Below are 23,896 nucleotides of genomic sequence, written 5' to 3'. Positions count from 1 at the left end.
GCTTCCAACAACAACTGATCGCTTTAAATGAAGCTCTTATGGAAAAACGACCAGATTACGCCAAAAGATTCGATAAAGTAATTTTTCAGCACGATAATGCTCGTCCACATGTTGCAAAATACATAAAAGAAACGCTTGAAAAATTAAGATGGGATGATTTATCCCACCCGCTATATTCACCAGACATTGCTCCACCCGATCATCATTTTTTTCGGTAAATGCAACATTCGCTTGGAGAGCAGCATTTTAATTGCTTTCAAGAAGTCAAAAACTGGCTCGAATGCTGAATAGCTCAAAAATAAAAAAAAATTTTTTACAATGGAGTTCATGTTGTTAAAAAGATGGAAGAAGGTTGTGCAAACGATAGAAATTATTTTGATTAAACAAATTTTTTATTATTTAAAAAAGCATATAATTTTATGATAATAAAAAAACCCTCAAAATTAATTTAACCTCCTGATATTTAAAATATCTTTAAAATATTCTTTCTTACCAAAGTGAAAACTGAAAAAAAAACAAAAAATAAATTTTGAAACCAACAGAAATAACAGCTAAATTAAAATTGAATACTTCCATTTTTATTTAATCATTGAAAGATGAAAGTTTGTTTAATCAAAATGAATATTAATAGTATAGATAATATAATGTATATAATATGAATGAGTTTTTAAATTATTAATGAATACTTGATCGTTGTGATGGTAAAACGACTACAATTCAATACTTAATCATTGCTTAAAATCTATTTGCAAAATTTGTACTGTTTAAAAAAAAAATGGTATTCGTGTTAATCATTTCTTAAAATCTATTTGCCAAATTTCTTCTATTTAAAATAAAAAATGGAATCGGTATTAATTACACTAAAAATCTTTTCAAGAATTCCTGTAAATCAATAAATCTGTTAACCAAATCATATTCACAAATCTATAAAATACATTTAACATTTGTCAATACGGTCTTGGATTTTTCCTGTAGAAATTATTTTTATGAACAAGAATATTTAAAGTAAAAAAGGACTAAAAAGATTTTTCTTTTACTCATTTTTTAAATTTTTTCTCTAATAAATTTTGTAAGCGTTAAATTAGTAAACTGCGTAAACTTTCCTTCTATTTTTTTTTTTCTTCTCTCTTTCCATTTTAATTTCTTTTAGTTAAATAACCCTATGAAACTCTACCATCAGAAAATTTTCATAGTACTTTGGTTTGTTTTGTAATTATTTAAATATTGGCTTGTTGAGTTTTCAGCCTATTGATTGAGTTTTCAGTCTGTTGATTGATCAAAGAATTTCAGTACTTAATTAGTGCTATTTAAGTGTTCTTAAAAGACCAAAAAGACATTGCGCTTGATAATCATCTGTAATAGATTAAAGAACAAGTCCTTTAATCTATTATGGGTTACTAAAATCTGGTCTTTTCATTTATTTATTTATTATAGTTATATATTTCATTGCTTTTATTTGCATTATACATGATGTATGCTGCCATTTTATTTTTTTATATAACGACTGTTGTACTGAATTGTATATATTACATTATATATCAACACCTTGCATTATGATTAACTAAATTACAATGCATTAAATTACATACATTTTAATTTAGTTTATCATAATGAAAACTTGTTAAATTTAAAAAAAAAATCTTTTTCTTCTTACTTTTCTTATTTTTATTGTTGTTGTTGTTGTTGTTGTTGTTGTTGTTGTTGTTGTTATTATTATTGTTATTATTATTTAACTTATATAACAGATCTTTTGTTTTTCTTTTGGCACTACAATTGGCTAGGGTAAGTCTAAAATGTAAAAGTTATCTTAATGATAAAACTTTAACACTTAAGCAAAATCAAAAGCATAAAATTTTTCAAAAAATATAAAATTTGTTACCCAGTGGTGAGCGAAATTAGGGTAGAGGGGCTAAGGAGTTTATCATGCCCTGGACGCCACTTTAAGAAGGGTGTCAAATGGTCTTCAAGACAATTAAGATTTTCCGATAATTTTCAATAGCTATTTTCATCGATCTTTGGGAAATATATTTACATTATATAACAATAAATACTGGTACATAAAATACGTTGATCAGCCTGCTATTTTTTTTTAGTTGGTAAAACAGTAGACTTCTTGAAGGAGTCTTCACCGTCACTTACAATAGTATTCAACTGAGTTGATGAATTTAAACGTGGTTGAATAAGCCTTGAAGATGATCTACAAATTGGTTGTTTTAAACTGATGTCATAACACCAGAAATTATATGAAAAGTCTATGATACTTTGTTTAATGATCGAAGATTGAAAGTTTGTTAAAGACCTTAAATCTTAGACATCTCAAAGGGTGGGTTGTGGGTTTATTAATTTACATGAAGAATTGAGTTGATAAAGCTTGTGCAAGATGAGTGCCGCATTTCCTATCAATTGATTAAAAACATGTTCGAATGCTCGTTTCTAAAACTTGCTTGGATTGTTTTAAGCAAAATAAATTGGTAGAAAGCTTAAGAAGGCAAAGACTAGTTCATCAACAAATTATAGGAACTATTTCTGGGGATAAAAAAAAGTAATTTTTTATTCAACTTTTCTCAGACAGGTAAAACAATTCCGAATATTATACAAGCCTTTTGGATCAAAGGTTGAAAAAAATCATTTTTTATCAGCGGACAGCGCAAAAGTGTTGTGAAAGTGGCTAAAATTTTTGAATAAAAGTACAAATTGCTTGATCATTCACTTAATCACCAGATTAGGCCGGTGTCGTACAAATTTATTTCCCCCATAAATTTATTTCCGTGGCGCAAATTTCAGTTACTAAGGAAATAAAATTATGCGGCTTGCGCATAAAATTGTTTCCTGATATAAATTTATTTCCGTAGCGGAAAAAAATTTGCAGAAAAAAAAAATTATTTTTTTATTTATTTGCGAGGTAAAAAAGGTAATTTTATAGCAGAATTTTTTAACTCAATAGTAAACTAGTCACTCAAATATGTAAGGAGATCTAGAGGGGGAGCGCAAAATACCTGAGCCCATAGATTTTTGGGGCTGATTTTGTTTACTTTTTTTACTGGTATTTCAATTTTTTCTATATTTTCTTAAATTTATTGTACCAATACTGCCAAAAGGAGCCGAATTGGAATTACTTAGTCGGAGCGTTTGAGTACTTTTAACCGTGCCTTTGAAATATTCTCATAATATTAAACTTTACCAGCTGTGAGCAGCCTTTAACACGGATTATAAGAAAAAAAAACAACAATTTAACTTATCTGAAATGTATTATTATATGACCGGATCGACAAAAAGGCTAGTATTACAACTTAGCCAGCACGGGAACGTACAAAAAACGTATAATTAACGTTTTGGACGCGTTCTAAACGCATGCAAGTAAAGACGCTCAACGATGTCCTCTTTGGGTGATTAAGTTCCATATGCGTATAAAGTTGATCCTGATATCCCAGCTGACATTTGGTCCGGAAACGACGTCTTTGAACGTTCACAAGACGTTCAGAATTTCTTTTAAACGTTCAAAAGATGTTTGTTATGATTTGAGCGAAATTTAGTAATCACAAATATTTTTGAGCTTTTTGTGACTTTAACGTTCAAAAAACATAAGTGAATACACAATTATAATACAAGAGCTTTTTTCCAAAAAATTTAAACTAACAAAACATATTTTACATAACAAAATCTACAAAACTGACAGTGTGGATTTCTTTTTTACGGCCACTGCTGCCTTTTCTATCCCCCTAAAAAAAAAAGAACAAAAAGTATTGAACGAGCGTGTCATTAAAATCTTCTAGGTCTGATGCCTGATTCATGAAATATAAATCAAGTAATTCACTTCGTTCACCTACCATAAATATAAATCAAAGTTCATATATTAACACCCTATCAATCATATTTCTTGACTCTCATTGTCATCGAATCTGCTAATCCAGCAGGTAACTGAAAAAGTTTTAGTACAAAAGGTAAATTGAAATTTTTTCACTAAAATTTTTCACTAATACTTTTTTTCCCATATGCTTAATAATGTTTTTAACAGAATTGTGGCTATGAAAAAAGCCTTTTTCGTTATGATTGTGACTGCCTAATCCAAACAAGACGCATCTTTTGTATTTACCATACAGCATTGACATCATAGATAGAAAATGTAGATTCTTCAAACAGGTTTAATCTTGTCTTCTGAAGGCATCAATATCCACAGAAGCAAAAGTCTAACTTTCAGCATGCTCTGATAAAACCTTGCAACAATAAACAAAATAAAATACATCTGGTATGCCCTATGGTAAAAATAAATCAAAATAACTTAATTCCTGATGCATAACACATTTTACCATTAAAACATTAATATAAGTCGATCCCTTAATGTTTGATTTGACAAATCCTCACATTAGTACCTGAAACAAAAAAAAAAAGATATATAAAAATGATAATGAAAAAGTATAGATCCATTCATAGACTATGTATTAGGGGATGCCAGGTGCCATACGTTCAGGCTACACTGATTTATTAAAATTACTAAACACCAGCATCTTGTCTAATTAGTAGAAAACTAAAATAATCTGAAGCTATATTAAAAGTTAATTATTAAATAATACAAAACAGACATTTCCATGCACTAATTTTTTAAGCTTCTGTCACTGATTCACAAGAAACATGAAAATAATTTTTACAGCTATTAAACTGCATAACTTTTTAATCTATACTGAACTTATAATCTTTTATTAGACAATCTACACAACAATCTACATATTATCAGACAATCCACATTAACATACATTAAAAATTGTAGAACTACTTTCACATTTATGAACTGTCTTTTCCAAATATGATCTTGGAAATGATGTAAAATACTTTGCTTTAAAGCAATTATGCAAATGCTGGCACATCGCAGATTGATTGTACGAAATGGATGCAACATTTTCTCCCATAGAAATATCTACTGCAAATGCAATTGCAAATAAACCAGTCAATTCCTCCAATTTGTTGCTGACATGGTTGTTATAGACACATAACTGTATTTTTAAAAAAAGATATAATTGAAACAATTTGGTTTTGTACATGCAAAGTTGGCATTTGTTTCTTCATTGAGTCATAAATTTTAATAGCTCTATCACTGCAACCATGGGTGCTAACCAATAGCCAGTGAAGAGATCCATCATGCAAAATTTGTAGCATCTCCTGTGACTGTTTGCTGAACATAAGATTAGTTCCTAATAAAGTGTCTTGCATACCTTGAATAGCAGGAAATTAATTTCTTAATATTGCTTAAGCAGCATTAATTTCAATATCTGTTAAAATGTTTTGATTCAAAATACTCTCAAACACAGATAAACTAACTGTAATGCTATTTTTGGGTGAATAAGAATGAATATGGTCAATGTTTTTAATATCTGACTGATTTTGTAATAACATTGTTTGACTAGATCTAGTCTTTTGGACTAAATTTGTTTCTGGGTAACTACTGAATGATAAATCTAAACGAGTTGCTTCTTGATGTTGAATATTAGTTTCTATGTCTTGACATGGATAATAAGGTTTAAGCTGAGAAACATTTACTTTTGTCTTTAAAATTTCACCCTTAAGGTTTTTTAAAGTACATTGACCTTTCACATTTAAAGCAGTAAGAATATATGGTCCCCACCACTCCTTAGATAAAGGCTCACTTTTGCGACCACACTTTCTAGCATTTAACTTCATCACTTGATCATTAGCTATAAATGTAAACATCTTTACACCTTTTTTTGAAACTTTTTTCATGTGTTGCTTGCACTGCTTTGCTTGAGCAACTTTTATATTTTCTCTAACTTTTTTCTCTACAGCTTTACAATCATTAACTAGCTTTTCTACTGCAAAGTCATATATTTTTTCAGAAAAACTACTAGTTAAACTATCATCAGTCTCATTCTGAACATTTATCACTTCAATACCTGGAGGGTGTCTTAAATACATAAGATAAAATGGAGTCATCTTTGTAGATTTCTGGCATGATATGTTCAGTCCATAAGCAATTGCAGATGTGTAACTAATATAAATCATCAAAAAAGAAAATAATAATAAATGAAATTGTACATTTAAGAGAAAATGAGTTAAAATTATAAAGACTATCAAACCTATCCTAGTCATTCATCTCATTACTAGTATACTTGCTTAAAGCACGCTTAAAAGATTGAATTGTGCGTTCATCTTGATCATTACTTTGAGGATGGTATGCTGATGTCACAGAATGTTTAATACCCATTAATTGAAAAATTTTATGATTAAGCTGTATAACAAAAAAAATTAAAAATAATAAAAGAATTTAACTACCACAAAGAAGATGAAAGTTTTAGAAAACCTTTTAGCATTTACCTCATTTACAAATTCTCTTCCTTGATCACTGATTACTTTTTTTGGTGGACCATACATATGAAAAGTGTTAACCAAAACAGTAGCTAAAGCAACAGCAGATTTTTCAGGCAATGCCCTAGCAATAATCCATTTTGTAAATAAATCTGTTATTGTTAAAACATATTTATTGCCATTTAATGTTTCTGTAAATGGACCAATTAGATCAAGTCCTAAAACTGCCCATCTTTCAGAAACCTGAATTGGGTGTAGTTGTGGTGCAATTGTTTTTATTTTTTCAAATGACTGACATCCCACTGAGAAAAATGAGCTCTTCAAAGAGCTCTTTTAACAGTAATTGCTATAAAAAGAGCTCTTTGAAGAGCTCTTTGAAGAGCTCATTTTTCTCAGTGGGATTGTTTACGTCTTGATCTATAATATAGACTATCTATTATTTAATTAGAAAAATATAATTTATAAAACTTAAAGTGTATATTATTAATGTAGGTTACATGTTTATTTTCTTGATATTATTAGAAAAATAAACAGGTAACCTACGTAAAAAACAAGTAATAAACATGTACTTAACCCATGCTTCCACATCAGATGTAATTGACATCCAATAGTATAAAGCTTTAATTTTAATTTGTGTTCTTACTATTCCTTGATGTGCCCCACCAGCATCATTATAGCATTCTTTGAGAACCCTCCTTCTTTCTTCTTGACTATATAAGACAAGTCGTAGAGATTCATCTCTATTATAGTACAAACGTCCATCTGAAAATTTAACCATTTTTTAAATATAATTCAAACATATAAAAGCTTTAACTTAAAACTGAATATTTTAAATTGAATGGAAAGTTCTCAAATATTAAGTTATGAGTACTGACTTGCCTATTCCTGTAAAATTCTTTGCAGCTAATCATAGCCCTCGTTTTTCACTGTTCGAAACAGTGTTTGCATACTTACCCTCTTACGTATTGCCTAATCTCTTCAAGACGTAACTCTTGAGTTTTAACATTGATCTTAGGAATTGTTTAAGAATAAATGTAAAAATAACATATCAGAATATGCCAATTTATTTATTTATAAACTTTCAATCAATATCGGAAATAAATTTATGGGTGTTGTTGTTAAGTTAATATGGGTGTTCTTAAGTTTTCGGGCGGACCTCTTAAGCCAATCGACGTGCGACTCGGAAATAAATTTATGGGGGAAATAAATTTGTACGACACCGGCAGTGGCTGCTATCTATTTCCATATCTGAATAATTTCCTTGCAGAAAAGTGTTTTACATCAAATGAAAAAGTACTGGGTATTTTGTAGACAAACCGGAATCGTTTTAAAATTATTGGAAAAATTTGGATGTAGTGTATTTATTTTGAGAAAAATTATATCGAAAAACTCAGTTTGTGCAAAAAATGTTTTTTTATCATTTCTATTCTAGAAAATTATCGAAAACCGCTTAGGAACCATACATTTTCAAGAATATCGTGCCAATGAGAATGTCTTTTAGTAAGAAAACTCTTATTTACCACGAAGAACAAAACGCAACTTTTAGCTAAAACCTTTTTCTTTTAGTTAAAACCAGTATGAAAATGATTCTAAAGGATTTTTTAGCCTTTATTTTCCTTATCAATTTCTGCACGATTAAGAATGCTTGCGTCGGAGTCTTTTACATCTTCAGGTATTTCAAAAAATGCCATTTATTCATCATTATTTATTTACAAACGACTTTCTTGTCGTTGCCTAAAACATGTCAAATTAGTAAGGATCTAACTAAAAGGAATGAAGTATAAAGATCCTAGATTCAATTTAATTAAAGAGTAATTATACAAAAAGCTAAGCATGCTACAGCTAAACGCGCTCCTTATATTAGCTATAATTTACTATTACTGTCAGATCCGTTAAAAGATGAATGAGGCCTAGGTTTTTTTTCATCATTCAAATTGGTGGACCCGTGATGACCAGGCCAAGAGCCTTCGTCAACTCCTTCCCTTCCCCCCTTTCTCTTTGACAGGCCTGGTTATTATTTGGAGCCTTTTTCGAAGCTACTGCAATTGAGTTGCTTACAAACTTATGACAAGTTTAACTAGTAACTATTTATGAGTATCATAAACGACACTGAAAAAAAAATTAAAAACATATTCGCATTTCGTTAGGCGAAGTGGTTTTATCAAAACCAAAGCTTTTAAGAAACTTCGGTCTTAGTAATTTAAGTGTACTAATAAAAAAAGGGCATGGAAAGAGGTTGCGAAAATAGAATGTCCGCCATTTTACATGCCATGTCTTTTTCTCTGGGATATCGCAGCCATGAGGTGAGTGTCCCAAGTCATGAGTTAGTTACTAGTGAATTTTAGCCTATGTGCAAATTTTTCATTCAATTCTTGTACTTCTAATCATAAAACGTATGTATTTTAAAATTCTTTTTTGTTTTTGCTAAATTTACAGCACGAAGCTTTTCTCTACAAACAGTGACAAATGAGAAATTATTTACAAAATCCTCTCAAAACGAATGATAGATTCATCTGTAGTACAGATTAATTTATGTGTAATTCAGTTTTAGAATAAGCTATAATGTAGAAGTTAAAGAAACAACTTTTATGAGCAATTTGATTCTACTAAATCAAATTTTATTTTCTTCAGCACTTTAAGACTCCAAAAGCGATTGGCCGCTAGTGTACTTAAATGTGGTAAGAAGAAAATTTGGCTTGATCCCAATGAATCATCTGAAATTGCTAATGCTAATTCAAGACAAAATATACGTAAATTGATCAAGGATGGTTTAATAATTAGAAAACCCCAAGTTGTTCACAGTCGGGCACGCATACGAGCCAATTTAGAAGCCAAACAGAAGGGTCGTCATAAGGGATTTGGTAAACGTCATGGTACTGCAAATGCACGTATGCCTGAAAAGGTTATTTGGATGAACAGAATGCGTGTTCTACGTCGTCTATTAAGAAAGTACAGAGAACAGAAAAAAATTGATCAGCACTTGTGAGTCTCTTGTTAGCTAAAAATAGCTTAAATATTCAGCTGTATGTAAAAACTTAATTGATCAGCTAATTTTAGCATATAGTTCTAGAGCTTTAAATTACTGTTTCTTAAGTCTTGGGTGGAAATAGCTTTTTAAATTCTTAGTTTCTATTAATACCAAACAAGCTTTATCTGTCTTGTATAACTCTTAGCTTTGTATGAAACTGTTTATAGCTAAAAAAAAATATTTGATGCTAAAAAATTTATAATGGCTAAAATTTTTTCTAATTGACTTTTTTTCATGAAATCACTTTTATGTTCAGATATCATGATCTCTACATGAAAGCCAAAGGTAATGTGTTTAAAAATAAAAGAAATTTAATGGAGTATATTCATAAAAAGAAAGCTGAAAAGAAGAGAAGCAAAGAACTCACGTAAGTCTAAAAAGCTTCTTATGGCTTACTAAATATTTAGTATTTAAACTTTCAAATTCAAGAAATGTTTAAAGCACAGTAATTCAGACATGAAGCTTTAATGTTAATGGTGTTCTCTGCTGGTATTTAATTTTACATGATATTTACCATTCATGAACTACCAATAGTAAAATTCAAAGATTATTGTCTTCAGTTTTAAATCACTGCAAGCACTGGCCTTTGATACATATGTAAAACTTATGAATAAAATTTGCAAGACTCAGTTTATTATGTTTATCATTAAATGCAAAAAAATTGAAAGATCATACCACTATTTAAGGCATAAACAAATACTTAAACGTGGTGGAAGCATCTTTTTGTGTGTATGTATGTGTATATCTTAGGCCATAAACTTATTTTCAAAAATAGAAATTAAAAGCCCTTTTTTTTTTATCAAAGGCATAATAAGCCGACTGGTCTTAACTTATTTTAAGAGCAGCGTGCAAGTTATGCCGAGAATAACTCCTCTGGCCTTTTAATGTTTACATTTTCTTGTGAGCAGTAAAGGTTGGAAGAAACATTGCTATTGCTTTTTATTATATTTTTATATTATTGATTTTGTCTTTAATTTCTGATTTTATCTTTTTATAAAAACTTAGTGATCAAGCTGAAGCCAGACGAACCAAAGTCAAGGCAGCTCGAACCCGTCGTGATGAACGTCATGCTCAAAAAAGAGCAGAAATTCTTCAAGCTTATGCTAAAGAAGATGGTGTTCAGCCCCAAGCAACTTCTTAGTTACTTGAAATAACCCTTAAACTATTTTTAGTGGTTTTTTTTTTTTTTTTTTTTTTTCCTACTTTAAGTATATTAGCATGATAGTTATACATGTCCTTATATGAGTTTATTTTTCTTCAGTGTTAATGATATTGACATGTTGAATTAATTTTCTGCAAAAAAAAAGTGGGATTTCGTTTTGTTTTGGAAAGTGGAAATAATTGATTTTTTCCTGTACTTTAAAGCCTAAAATCTATTGGTAATGGCGTTTATTTAAAACAAATATTCCTAAATATTTGCTTTAAATAAACACCATTACCAATTAAAACTTTTCTAGTGTAATTGAGTTAATTTGTTACAAAAAAGGAATAGTACTTTTGAGAGGTAAATTGTCTAAATGAACTACTCGTGGGAGGAAAAGACTAGAGAGTACTCTAGTGTCTAAATATAGGTGTCTTAGAGCCACCGTGGGTATCGATTTTTAAAAGAAAAAAAAATGCATTTTTCAAAAAGAATTCTCTTAGTTTGGTATAAGCTGAGAGTTGTCTGTGAACTGCCTATTTAACATCCTCTGTCTAATTCTACTATCATTACATGAATCAAATAAATTGTTAAAAATAAAACGAGTTCACTGAAACTCGTCACCGTTGGCTTTTTCAAATGTCCTAAAAGGAATTCTCTATGGCTTCATGAGGCTTCGGTCCTTATATATATTTCTTGTAAGTATCTTAAAATTCAGATCTTAAAATCTTAACAACAACAAAAATTTTAAATTCGAATAAACTGGTCATCATTAGCAGTTTTATGCAAACTTTTACAGATGATGATCAAGCTTACATAAGTTAAATGAGCAGTTATGATAAACAGTTGATTCAAGAAGAAAATCAATTTGAAACTGCGTCCAGTTTTTTTTTTACATCCGTCGAAATGCTTTCTTATATGCCGTTGATAAAACAGAACTAATGTCAAAAAAAAGAACCAGTGAGCAAGTTAGTATTTATAAGAGAAATATTTTTTTCATTAGATGCAAAAAAAAGTTATTCCTTTTTTTAAATTTAAGTATATCACCTAAAAAAAAAAGTTCTTCCTTTTCATTTTAAAAGTAAGTCAGCCGTGTTAATATATTAACCAAGCTATTTTTGGGTAGCCAAGATGAATTTCGCGCGAAAACTGATGACGTCTTAATGAACTTATTGTACTCTTGATTAAAATGTTCTAAACATTATTTGAATGAAATGAAAAAATTCAGGGTTGTTTAGTGTTTATTTTGGAATTTAAATAATTGTCTTACTTGTGAGTAAGTAAAAAACAAGGTAAGTTATTTCAGTTTATTATGATTATTATCATCATGATGATCATCATAATGATCATGATCATGATGATCATCATCATTACGATCATCATCAGGAGCATTATCATCATCATCATCATCATCATCATCATCATCATCATCATCATCATCATCATCATCATCATTATTATTATTATTATTATTATTATTTTTATTATTATTATCATAACTATTTTTATTATTATTGTTATTACTACTATTATCATTATTATTTTTGCTGTTGTTGTTATCATTATCTTATTACTAGTGTTTCTTCTAAATGGCTAGGTTGTATCAAGAATAAACAATGGATATTCAATTTGACTGGCTATCCTCTATAAGTTGATAAAGTTTTTATTCAAATGTATGTTTTTTAGTGAAAAAATAATGTTTTATGGGCATGGATCATTGTGTTTAATTATTACTTCATTAATGGTAGTTGAGTCTTTTCTTATACCTTTTACTGATCCTTCAAGTTGTGAAGATGATCACTATTTTCAATTCTCAACTCTTCGTTGCATTAAATGTCAAAGCAACCAAAAGAAAAGTCCAGATGGTTTATCATGTATTTGTGTAAATGGTTTTCATTTTGTTAAAAACAATGGTGGTTTAGATGTTCAATGTGCTCAATGTAATGATGGTCAAGTAGCATCTTTTGATGGTTGGTCATGCATTAGTTGTCCAACTGATACAGATTTTGATCCAGTTACAAAAATATGTAAACCATGTCCAGATCAATCAGTAGTTATTGAGCGTCAGTTAAATGGGGAGTTCAGTTCAAGAAAACAATGTTTGAGTTGTCAAAATGACACTCAAATTGTGAACTCTCAAGGCTCTATTTGTAATCGATGTGATCAAAGTGTTCTTGATATTACTGGTGGTTCTTGTCAATGTCCTGTTGGTGTTACTTTCCAAGGTGTGTAAAAATAAATTAACCATAGAATATTGGAGCTTGATATAGAAATCTGATATTGAAGTTCAAATTAATTTACTTTGTAATTTAACTTTCTAATATGTTATTATGCATTATATACAGCATTATCTTAGTTTATATTACTGCTATTATTTACAGGATTAATACAAGATTAAGATAAGCCTCTTCTTTGTTAAAAAAATTTAAAATTTAAGATATTAGCTTTTGTTTCATAATATGTATTTTTTAACTCACCAATTACAATTTATTGACAGGTAGAGTGATTGAAGAAGGTGGGAAGTGTTTGTCTTCACAAAGTACTCCATTTATCAATAGTATTCCTTCTGTTCCTCCTCAAAATTATGTTTTTCTACAAAGAAATGTTCGTGTTGCACAAGCATTGTGTAATAATTATCAAAATTTTACAGCCTGTCAGCTTCTAGGAAATCTATGTGTGTTACATATGTATAATACTGACAACTTTGACAATTTACTAACAATTGCCACAGATCCATGTAAAGAGTTTTTAAAGCTCCAGAGAGAATACAAAGGGGAATTTAATGGTCATCTTGATTGGCCAGTCTCTATGCCATGGCTATATTATACTTCTGTTACATCAACAGAAGTTATATACAAAACTGACCTAACCACTATTTTTTTAAGAGGTAATTTCCCTGTTCTTTTTTTTTTTTTTTTTTTTTTTTTTTTAAAAAAATTGCTTTTACTTTATGTAACATATATTTTTAAAATAAATGTTTCTATAATATATACCAGGGGTGGCCAGACTGATACCTCAAAAGTTGAATTCAAATACTTCTGTAAGCTAAATGACAACTTAAAAATGACCACACTTTTAATATTTATTAAATCACATTCAATACTAAATCTCTTAAAAATAAAAGTTTGAATTTTCAATCTCTCACCCTCCCATGTTGTGAGGTTCATGAAAATATAACTCTTTAAAAAATTTTATACAAGTTGGATAATATTTAGAGGTGGCCCTCATAAGTCAAAGATTTAGAATAGTGGTGTATGTTAAAATATAAAATACTTCAGTATTAATGCTTTCATATTGATTGTTATTTGATTGTAGTTGATTCTTTCTTAATTATCTTCTTTTGGCCAAGATTTACTATCCTTGGGATGTTGCCATGTTGGTCAAGATTTATTATCCTTAGGATGTTGGGATGTTGCCAAGTGGTGGATCTACTGGTCTTGAAGTTTTTCTCTGTAAATGATTTTGGGAACACTGGAAGTTCATTAATTGGAAGAATTTTCATCTAACTTCAACATATGAATCTGTGGAAGTCTTGGAGACCTTATCTTAGAAATGAAGCATATTTTTTGATGCTGTGACAGTACCTCTAAATGCATTCAGACTTGTGATTAAACTCATGAGATATCCTATTTTTAGAGCAATAAGCAAAAAGCTTGAACTTAATCTACAGTACATTTCAGAGGAGCTGATTGGACTGGTCCTTTTTGATTCCAGAGTGTCTGTTGAAATAAACAGATTGATGTTACTGGCCATGGAAGACTAAAAGCGACTGAAAGATAAATTAACTGTGTGTTTAAGTATGTTGGGTCTGGAGCAGTTTTGTACCATCAGTATCAAGAAACTTTTTCAGTTCCTTGAACTTTCTCAGATGTTCTTTGACAAGGATCCATCTGAATCGGAGGAAAATCAATCATTTTAGAAAACCTTTAGATTGTCTAGGGGTTGACAGTCATCAATGACAGGGCTGAGGGGCGATTAATTCAAAAGTTTAACAAATCAAGTTAAGTACCAGGGAGAAACAATTGCAATTCCTTCTTCAAGTTGTCTCTGTGCACTGATAATATCTTCCAGATGGTAATAAAAAGACTTGGTTGTCAAAATATGAAAAAGAGTAAGTTAGAATAACAAGAAAAGTTGTCAGATATGTTAATCTTCTAACTTGAACATTTACATTTAGATCTCTGTTATATAAATATTAAATAAAATAAAAAAATGGTAAGTTGTTATGGAAACTTTGAATTATTTATAATTATATGATTTATCAAAAACTATTCTTTGAGGGTCACCCCTTAACATCGTCCAAATTAAAGAATTTTTTTATATATTTCTTCCAGCATCCTAAAAACTTGAGGGGGTGAGAGGAAAAATATTAACTTTTTTTTTTTTTTGCTATATACTAAGGGACACCATGATATATAATGAGCCTTGGTTTTCTTAAAATTTTTAAAGGTTGAGTTTTTTGTATTCTCATAATTTTTTAGTATATAATAAAAGCTTTTAAAAGCTTTAACTAAATTTATTTAAGATTTTTAGGAAATTTGATAAATATATATTTAAAAAAGTAATTATTATAATAGAAGTATAAGATGGAAAAAATTTTTTCTCAACAAATGAAATAGGTTATTGTGTTTATTTTGTGATCAAGTTCTTTTACAAAATTTACCAACATAACACATTTTTCCTTTGATCATTTATTGTTTGGATCTAAAATGAAAAGAACATCAAAAATGGGGGAGAGGGGGGAGCATTGATACATTTTGACAAGAAATTAAAAAACCTAAAGAATTTTAGCAAATATCAGAAACAACAATTTTTGCTATTGTATTATTTTCAAATGTATTAGCAACATTTTAATATAACTTATGTTCTGAGATATTAATGGTCAAGTACAATACTTTTGAATTTTCTAAACATAATTTTTTTTTCTTCCCTTGTTAGTTTGCTTATGCCCAGCAGTTTTGAGATACAGATAGACCATTTCTTGAGTTAATGAAATTTTTGATGTTCCTAGTAGTGTATTCTCAAAGCTTCTCCTTGCAGCTTAAAAATTCTTTTTTAAAATAAGCTTGAGGAAAAGTAAAAACTGGTAGGATTGTGATGCCAGTTGCTCCTATAATGGCAAAAAATGTGATCATTTCTTCTCGTTCTGCAGATACAGCTTTTTATCTGTATCAAAAATACAATTGGGTGGAATTTTATGTTTCTCCAATCCTTTTTCATAATTTACAAAAAACTCAAATACATTGACATGATTGAAGCTTGTTGTTCATGTTGCGCTTGTATTTTCAAGTTTGCATACTCCCTATTTATCTCTTCTAATTTTGAGGAATCTTTGTATGTTTTAAGTCAGTTATACAAAGTCATATTGATTTTATAGATTTCTTATCTTTTATACCATATTAATTGCAACACATACTTTCTCCACTGATAATATGCATCTTGTTGTTTTTCTAATGTACTTGTGTGACATTTTTCTGAAAACAAATAATTTATGTTTTCAGAAAGACTATTATTTAAAGAATAATTAGTAGAGAATAAAGAATAACTAGTATTTAAACAATTATATCTAAATTGCATATGTGAATAGTGTATGAAAACATTAGCAAAAAATTTGGGAATAAGAACAACTTTGTAAGAAAATATATTTTATCATATCACATTGCACCAACTATATATGTAATCTACAGAACAGATATTAAAAATTCTGTAACAATGCTTCCCATTTTCAATGAACCAATCCTCACTCAAATGAATGCTTCGAAGTGAAATATTTTTTAGGTAATGTAAAACTTTTCACTTTTTTATTTTTATTTTTTTGAGTTTTAAGTTTAAACTTAAGTTTTATCTAATTAAAACATTAGTAAATGCTCGAAAAAGTAGCATATTCATCATACACAGTAAAATGTGAAAATAATTAGCAAGTGGTAAAATAAGTAAAAGGCAAATTTACAGGTAACAAATACTTGAAACCTAACTATATTTTCTGTGGAAGAAGTGATTACAAACAGCATTTGGTATCTATATTTAAAAGTTTGATATAAAATGACTGAAAATTTGCCTGTTTACCAATGCTCACCCTGTACCAATGCTTCCCCTCTCCTCTATTTTGCTTTACATCAATGTAACAATATTCTACTCTAGCAATATGTCATGTTATAAAACACTTGCTGCTCTTGTAGTATCTTCTGTGAAAAATCAAAAAAGATTTTGTTCACTTTTAAGGCTTATTTTAAAAGGTCTTAACGGTGAACAAAGTGAAATTCTTTTTTTTCTTGTGTTTAAACTTAAAAGGTTATTCTTGGAAATTGTGATAATCTATGTTTTCTAATAATATTCTGTGCTTTCTAGTAACACTCCATGCTTTCTAATAAATGCTTTGATATTGCAAGCTATACACACTTTCGTATTTTTTATTTTTTACTGACAAATGCAAAATCATAAATTTTTCTTGTTTTAATTTCTAAGTGAATTACTATTGCTTTAAATTATTTTCACCTATTTGAGGCTATCTGTGATAATTAGATATTACTTATCAACTTCAAAAAACCTTTTCAGAGTGCCGCAGAGACATTTCAAGAACTGCAGTTTGACCATCCCTGATATATACAGTCCCTGACAACAGTGTGGCATCATTTGCCACAGCGTTGTGATGCTGTTGTATGATAATTTTGAGTTTAGGTCAGTCATTAAAATTTGTTGCTGTGAAGATTTCAGCTAGTGGAAGGTTTCTTGGAATAACCAAAAATGTAGATTTTCTGAAGTTATGTGATAAATCTACTTCTTTAAACACCTACCCATTTGTATTTCCAACAATATACAAATCACAATGTAGTTTAAGCTTAACACCCAAGTGGAAAACAGAAGAGATGACTTTTTATGACTTGTACATGCTAATTGACAATTTGTTTTTGTATCCTGTGCCAGTTCTTTTGGATAATATGCATACCGGAAATCAGTTCATTAACCAAGACAGTTCATCCAAATGGAGACTAACACGAAGGTTTTTCCTACTTGATAATTTAAGCGGTTTAACTAATCCAGATAAAGACCCAGAGTATTTGCGTTATGCAAGTTTATTGGAGCTAAAATTCAGACTGAGAGAAGATGGACTTATATACCCTCCTGTTTTGCGAGTAAAATACTCAGATATTCAATTTACTGGCAGTAATTTAGAATTAAATCAAGAGTTTAATGTGCTATATGAAATGGATGCTGATAAAATTATTGAAAATATTAAGGTGAACACTTTTTTGGGGGTCCTTTCTTTTTTTCTAATACAATTTAGTTTACAATTAATAAAAATCATAATATAAAACAGTTACATTCAGATTACCTATGTATAATAATTCAATGTAGATTGCTGTTGGCACTCTTTCCATCATCTGTATCTTTTACGCTGTTGTGAGGATTGTTAGTTGGCGTCGTCGCATGGGAACACAAATGCTTGACTGCAGCACTTTTATAGTATTTTTTGTTTTTCTGTGCAGCGGGTTGTCTCTTGTGTTCTGGATCGTTTCATTTTGTGAGTAATATCTTTGGATGCATAAAGAAATTGACTTGATTTTTTTTTTATATTTAGACTATCAGATAAACAATAAGAAAAATAATCTAAATAGTATAAGATATTCAGGTTTATATTTTTTTTGTTTTTTTTTGTTTTAAATGTACACATCTATTGTATATTGCTTGCAAATTCTGCTTATGATTAAATATAAAATTGTAAGTGAATTATTAGGTTTTTTGTGTGCAAATGTATTTATTTTGTGTAAGTGTGATTTTTACTTGATAAATATCTTTAGACTAGAAATAACACTAAAAGGTGACAAGAAAATTGTTTAAAAATGGTATTAACTTCTTTATTTTGATATGTTCAAAATTATTTATATCCCTTTTCTTATTGCAAAATTCATAGGAAATCTAAATACTCTTAGTTACTTCTAACATGTTCTGGAGCAATCAAATTAACTATAAACCTGTTCTAGGTGTTTAATCAAGTTTTTATAAAAGAACAGCTGAAAGAACTGTTTGCACTTTCTAGTCAATTGTAATTTGTGATTAAGTCCAAAGAACTTAGTAACAAGAAAAGAAAAAGCTAAATAGAGTGTTCACAGTGTGAAAAAAATGACTCTTGCATAAGCAAGTAGGGGGCAAAGAAGCAAAAATTACCTGCTTATCCATACAGTTAAAATATAGCTAGTATCAGAATTTCATAACATATACTCCAGCAGAACGCTTACCTGTCTTAACTAAAACTCACAAAAGCTTGCCTTCCTTTTGCTAAAGCTCATCTGGGTAGAGAAGAAGCCTTAGTATATCAACTCTGTTGTCTGGCAACTTTTTGACAACTTTTGAATTGTTCCAACATATGGAGTTACATTTACTTGGGGGAAAAAAATGAAATCATTCAATTTCTATAACATCATCATTGCAAGCATAATATTAAAGACAGTCCTTGAGAGTTCTTTTTAGCTATAGGGGTTGGTAGCCTTATAAAAGAAAGTAGTGTCATGAGAAAAGATTTGATTAAGAATCTGGAGCAAAATTGACAGTCTGTAGAAAATTGTGGTCTATGGGTGCAAATGACCTTCCAACAAAAGGTAATGATCCCAAATTATACCAAAACTGATCAAAAATTTTAGGAAGAGAATGAATCAGGAATTTGTAGAAAAACTGTAAACCAAAGTGATGGCAAGGCAAACATTAAAAAGGATATTGAGCTCTATGCAAAAGAAGGCTGGTTACTAATTGCAGTGGAAATTTGGGGAAAAAAAAAGTTTTAAAACTGCAAACAAAAATATTGTCATTTATTATCAAGAAAGAGTGTGAATAGTTAGGGTCATGAAATATTTTGTCAAAATATAATTAGAGAGATATTATCAAATAATAAAAATTATAAATTGATATGATCTTTACACCTTTTTGTCCTTTCTAGTCAAAATATATTTCTCATGAAATCATAATAAAAAATCTTGGGCCTGCATATTTATTTATGTTAATACATTTCGGAAAGTGTATATCTTTATTTTACTACAATATACCCATATTTCAGTTGCATGCTTTTTGTGGCTTTTATTCTTCAAGCATCAAACTACTGTAATTTTGTTTCTTCCTACTGCTGACCAAGAAATTCTTATTAAAAGTTTGCTTGTGGTTGCTCTCTTCATGAAATTCATAGATATTCTATATATTATCTATAATCAGGTTTTAGTAGATTTACTTTTTTTCTGAAAGTTTTCACTTTTTGTTACTGTTATCTGATTTTACTAATACAATATTATCATTAACAGTTAAGATTTAAAATCTTCATCATTGTGATATGCAAAAATCATTTTATTTAAGAATTTCATTTTGAAGATTTAACACATAAAAAACACCAAAAGCATTCAAATCTCTTTTTATTTTATAATCTTGTTTGTTTGTTTTAATTAGATAAACTTAGATTTGTTCTTCATTGATTGGGAACGACCACGGGGAGCAGTTGCCACAACAATAGAAAATGGTGTGCAGGGAAATGTTTTAACACCAGTAAGCATCATGCGAACTTTATTTGTTGCAAATGAGTGGCAAGAGGTGCAATCATGTCGGAGAATAAAGCCTACTATACTTTTAGTTTTTGTCTTATTATTCCTTAAAGTTTTTGGATTTGAATACTTATGTACAACTGACCCAGTAAGTCGATACTCTATAACCACTTCAGACTACATAGGAGAATATAATTTTACATTGCGTTTTGCAGTCATAAGTTTTTTGTTCTTCAGTATTGCCATTATACAATGGATTGTTTTTGGGATTTTCTATGAGAGATTTATCAGTAAGTTTTTATTATCGATCTAATATTGATTGCATTACTTTCAGGCTTGAATTCCATTTTTTGTAATTTGTTATTTCTCAATAATAATAATGAAACATAATATAAGTTAAGTAAAATTGTTAAAGTCTTATCATATGAATTGCTGTCATAATTTATTTGAGGTTTATATTATAAGTCTTGCCTTATAAATTGCTGTTACAACTAAATAAGTTCTATATCATAAGTCTTACTATATGAATTGCACTAAAAATTTAAAATCTAATTCCACTATAAGAACTTCCAGAACTAAAAATTTGTTCCTACTTAATGAAAAAGTAATAGAAATGGGATTAGAGAAACTAAGAAAAAGAGAAGTTAGAAAACAAGAGATAAGAGCAAGTGATAAGAGTGGATTAAAGTGAGATTTTAATTCACTCATCTCTTGCTCTTTTGCTCTTATTTTTGATATTTAGATCACTTTTATTTATCTTTATTTGTAAGAGCTTTCTTGATGGTTTTTACTCACCAGTTTGTTATCCTAAAAAAAGCAACTAAGTCTTTGACACTGAATTTATTTTCTGAAGTTCTTGAGTTTCTATTATATAATGTAAAAAATATATATATTTTTTATTATTATTTCAATTATTAGTTTCTATTATATATAAATAATATAAATAATGCACTCAATGGGTGAAAGTGGTTTCTAATAATTTGTTAACTTAAAAAACATGAATTCACAAACTGATAGCAGTAAATAAACTAATGTTTGTTTTTATTGAAATATTTTAAGTCCAACAAAGTAATTAAACAATTTATGTTTTATGTTAAAATCTCTGCCTTAAAAATAATAAACAACTGGCTATCATTAACTTGTTGTTTTTTCAACAAATTCCTGTTGGCAAACTTTTATCATTCTTTGTCATAGTTATACAAAAGGTATCATCTAAATAAAATTAGGCTCATTTAAAATTTCAAAGTTCTAATGTTTTTGTTTTTGGAAAAGCAAATTAGGTACTCACACTTTCTGGCTTCACTAAAAAATCTTACTGCTTATTAACTGATGTTTTAGATGCACATGTACAAAAACTTTATAGAATGTACACAGTACAAAAATTAGTTACTTAACATGTTTAAACTTTAGTTTACACAAAACATTTACATTTTGCAATCTTATCCTATGTCTATACACATAAAATCTTCATAAAATCATCATTTAGGTTAATATTTATGTGTTAGGTGTCTAAATTAAAAATATTGTTTTATATATGGTTATTTAGTAATTGAGAATTAAATTGAACTGAAAACTTCTCTTCATATTCTCGATTGAAAATTTTCAAACTTTAAAGAAGCAATTGTTGTGACAAAAAAATTATGCTTCATTCTTCTCCTTTATGTTTACTCAAGCAAGCTTTGGGATGATATCAAATCAAAATCTATTTAGTATTTTAAAATGTGAATATTCTTGTTTTGATTTTTATTATTTTAATGTTTGAATTCATGTTCTTAGATAATTAAAAAAAGTTTTTAAAACAGTTACTGGCAATAAATATTATTCAGTGGATGTTATTTATTTAGGTGATTCTATTCGAGATTTTATTGATTTTTGTTCTATGAGCAATATCAGTTTATTTGTTATGTCTCGCTTCCAATACGGCTTTTATATCCATGGAAGATCAATCCATGGTAGATCTGATACAAGTCTTCATGAGTTATATAAGCAGTTCCAGCGTGAAGAAGAAAATTTATGTACTAAGAGAGGTCTGGAGCCCAACAGTGATCAACAAGTATTTGAATTTGCACTTACAGCAAACTTTCGTAAAATCTATGAAAAGATTTTGCAGCCATTGATGACACGGGATGTAAATAATGCTAGAAGAACCCCACATTCTATCACAAAACAAAATTCTGGTAAGCTTCATCTAATAATTATCAAAACAAATATCAAGGATGTTATTAATTTTCATTTCTTTAATTTTCAATAAAAATAATCTTAGCTGTTCATTATATTCTATGATCAAAATCAGTTCACTTGTTTATACTCGTTTATACTTGTTTTAAGGTAGTTAAGTTTGATGACAGTTTTTATTTGACATTTGACCTTTTTCATTTTTTTGAATTATTCTCATGTAGGTTACCCTGGAAATGCACTTCCACCTGTTTTGGAATTAAGTGTTCATGCTTATGAAAGCATGAACAAATATCTTACAGCATTTATTGAGCATGCTCTGCGTGATAATGATTATATAGTTAAAGAAAAACTACTTATGGAAAAACTATTGAATATAGAATTGCAGCCTCCACTTGATAAAAGTAAATTCATTTTGTTTTATTTTTTAATTTCAATTGAAGAGAAAAAAAAAGTTATAAATACATTTTTTTGTGCTGCACACCTTCTCGCTAATTCAGTAGAATGATCCTCTTGCCAACTCAACAGCAGCATTTTCTTGCTAACACAACAGTTATCATTAGTGTGAACTTCATAATCTTAAATAAAACAATGAATATTCTTCATATTCAATGAAGAATATTCATTGTTTTATGAAGTCCACTCAATTCATTGATTATGAAGTCCACTCAATGTACACTCTCAATGTATTGTTATGAATGTCTGATATTTTCAATTACTTACATCATAACAATTTTCAATAAATTACATCATTAGCGTTGTAAAAATAGAAGTAGCTCTTTATCTCTCATTCCTTATAAAAAAAGCTCTTGTTTTCTTTTTTTATATATATATATATTTTTCTTACATTATACATTACATATCTTTATTAGGTATATTTTACAACGACGACCGACGTGTTTTCACTGAAGTGTTGCTCTATGGGCAAGAATGGAATTTGTTTCTGTTTATCCTGCTGTTTTACCTTGTTATCGACTGGATATCAGGCTGGAATACCATACTTGCAGTCGTGTTGAGTTACTTTATTGACATGGCTTTAGTAAATGTCAGAGATTCCTTCGGAAAAAGAAACTTAGCTCGTAAAACAATGGTTGATCAACGTTTCCTGATATGATTAAGTATATAGTCAGAGATATTATGTTGCTTATGAATATATTTCTCAATTTTATTAGTAAAAAAGTTTATTTGTAAATACATTTATAAACGTTCGAAGAAAATGTATTTTTAAGAAGTAACTTTAGTTAGAATTTTTCTTTTTTTTTCTTTTTTTTTTCTTTTTTTTTTTTTTTTAAACAAAGAACTTAACCTTTAGGGTTTTTTTAAATATCGTACGCCTGTTAAAATCTAGCACTTTTCTGAGACAAAACTTTTGAGTCCAAAGATACTGAGTTGACAAAAGATAAAGGAAAATACTTTTATTTCATCAAATAAATATAAGATTTAGTTTACATCAATTTAACTGCCTTTAGCTGTAATCGCTGCTTCAATCAGAGATCGAAACTTTGAGCAGGCCTTCTTGATGTATTTGTCTATTAGCAGTCTGGAATTTAGAATTTTCTAAAAGATAAAAGTGTTCTAACTTTGTTATCATAAGATTAGCTCATTCAAATTACCTTTAAAACTTAAATATAAAGTCCGAACCGAAGTTACTAATGGGTAATTCATAAGTTATCGGACAAAATAAAAACTTTAATATCTTATAAATAAAAAAAAGCT

The 23,896-nt window shown here is 28.9% G+C and overlaps 2 protein-coding genes across 4 annotated transcripts; both read left to right on the top strand.

The window, feature by feature from the left end:
• Positions 1-8,540: 8,540 nt before the first annotated feature.
• LOC145188920 (large ribosomal subunit protein eL19-like) lies at positions 8,541-10,508 on the top strand. The gene is made up of 4 exons (XM_080065430.2): positions 8,541-8,618; positions 8,947-9,297; positions 9,600-9,710; positions 10,349-10,508. The coding sequence occupies exons 1-4, from the start codon at positions 8,581-8,583 to the stop codon at positions 10,482-10,484; spliced, it is 636 nt and encodes a 211-aa protein (XP_079921556.2). The 5' UTR covers positions 8,541-8,580; the 3' UTR covers positions 10,485-10,508.
• A 1,145-nt stretch (positions 10,509-11,653) lies between these two features.
• LOC149888465 (meckelin-like) lies at positions 11,654-23,427 on the top strand. 3 transcript variants are annotated; one of them, XM_090087787.1, is made up of 10 exons: positions 11,654-11,776; positions 12,171-12,709; positions 12,982-13,371; positions 17,163-17,722; positions 17,841-18,006; positions 19,534-19,685; positions 19,914-20,295; positions 21,850-22,182; positions 22,405-22,584; positions 23,053-23,427. In XM_090087787.1, the coding sequence occupies exons 2-10, from the start codon at positions 12,181-12,183 to the stop codon at positions 23,292-23,294; spliced, it is 2,934 nt and encodes a 977-aa protein (XP_089943913.1). In that variant the 5' UTR covers positions 11,654-11,776; positions 12,171-12,180; the 3' UTR covers positions 23,295-23,427. The 3 variants fall into 3 exon arrangements, with proteins under 3 accessions (XP_089943913.1, XP_089943914.1, XP_089943915.1); XM_090087788.1 differs by lacking the exons at positions 17,163-17,722; positions 17,841-18,006 and having other exon boundaries at positions 11,656-11,776; XM_090087789.1 differs by lacking the exons at positions 11,654-11,776; positions 12,171-12,709 and having other exon boundaries at positions 13,195-13,371; positions 17,040-17,722.
• Positions 23,428-23,896: the final 469 nt, after the last annotated feature.

This window comes from Hydra viridissima, unplaced genomic scaffold (genome assembly GCF_058129835.1).
Source record: "Hydra viridissima isolate aposymbiotic clone 2 unplaced genomic scaffold, HvirCarnegie_v1 scaffold_5, whole genome shotgun sequence".
Lineage (NCBI taxonomy): Eukaryota > Metazoa > Cnidaria > Hydrozoa > Anthoathecata > Hydridae > Hydra > Hydra viridissima.
This window is presented reverse-complemented; position numbering and strand designations above follow the sequence as displayed.

Excerpts from the sequence above, each read along its gene's own strand:
- LOC145188920 (XM_080065430.2), top strand. The coding sequence starts at position 8,581 with ATGCCATGTCTTTTTCTCTGGGATATCGCAGCCATGAG. Across the intron at positions 8,619-8,946 it reads TGGGATATCGCAGCCATGAG|CACTTTAAGACTCCAAAAGC; the intron begins GTGAGTGTCCCA and ends TATTTTCTTCAG. Across the intron at positions 9,298-9,599 it reads AAAAAAATTGATCAGCACTT|ATATCATGATCTCTACATGA; the intron begins GTGAGTCTCTTG and ends TTTTATGTTCAG.
- LOC149888465 (XM_090087787.1), top strand. The coding sequence starts at position 12,181 with ATGTTTTATGGGCATGGATCATTGTGTTTAATTATTACTTCATTAATG. Across the intron at positions 19,686-19,913 it reads TATATATTATCTATAATCAG|ATAAACTTAGATTTGTTCTT; the intron begins GTTTTAGTAGAT and ends TGTTTTAATTAG. Across the intron at positions 22,183-22,404 it reads TATCACAAAACAAAATTCTG|GTTACCCTGGAAATGCACTT; the intron begins GTAAGCTTCATC and ends ATTCTCATGTAG.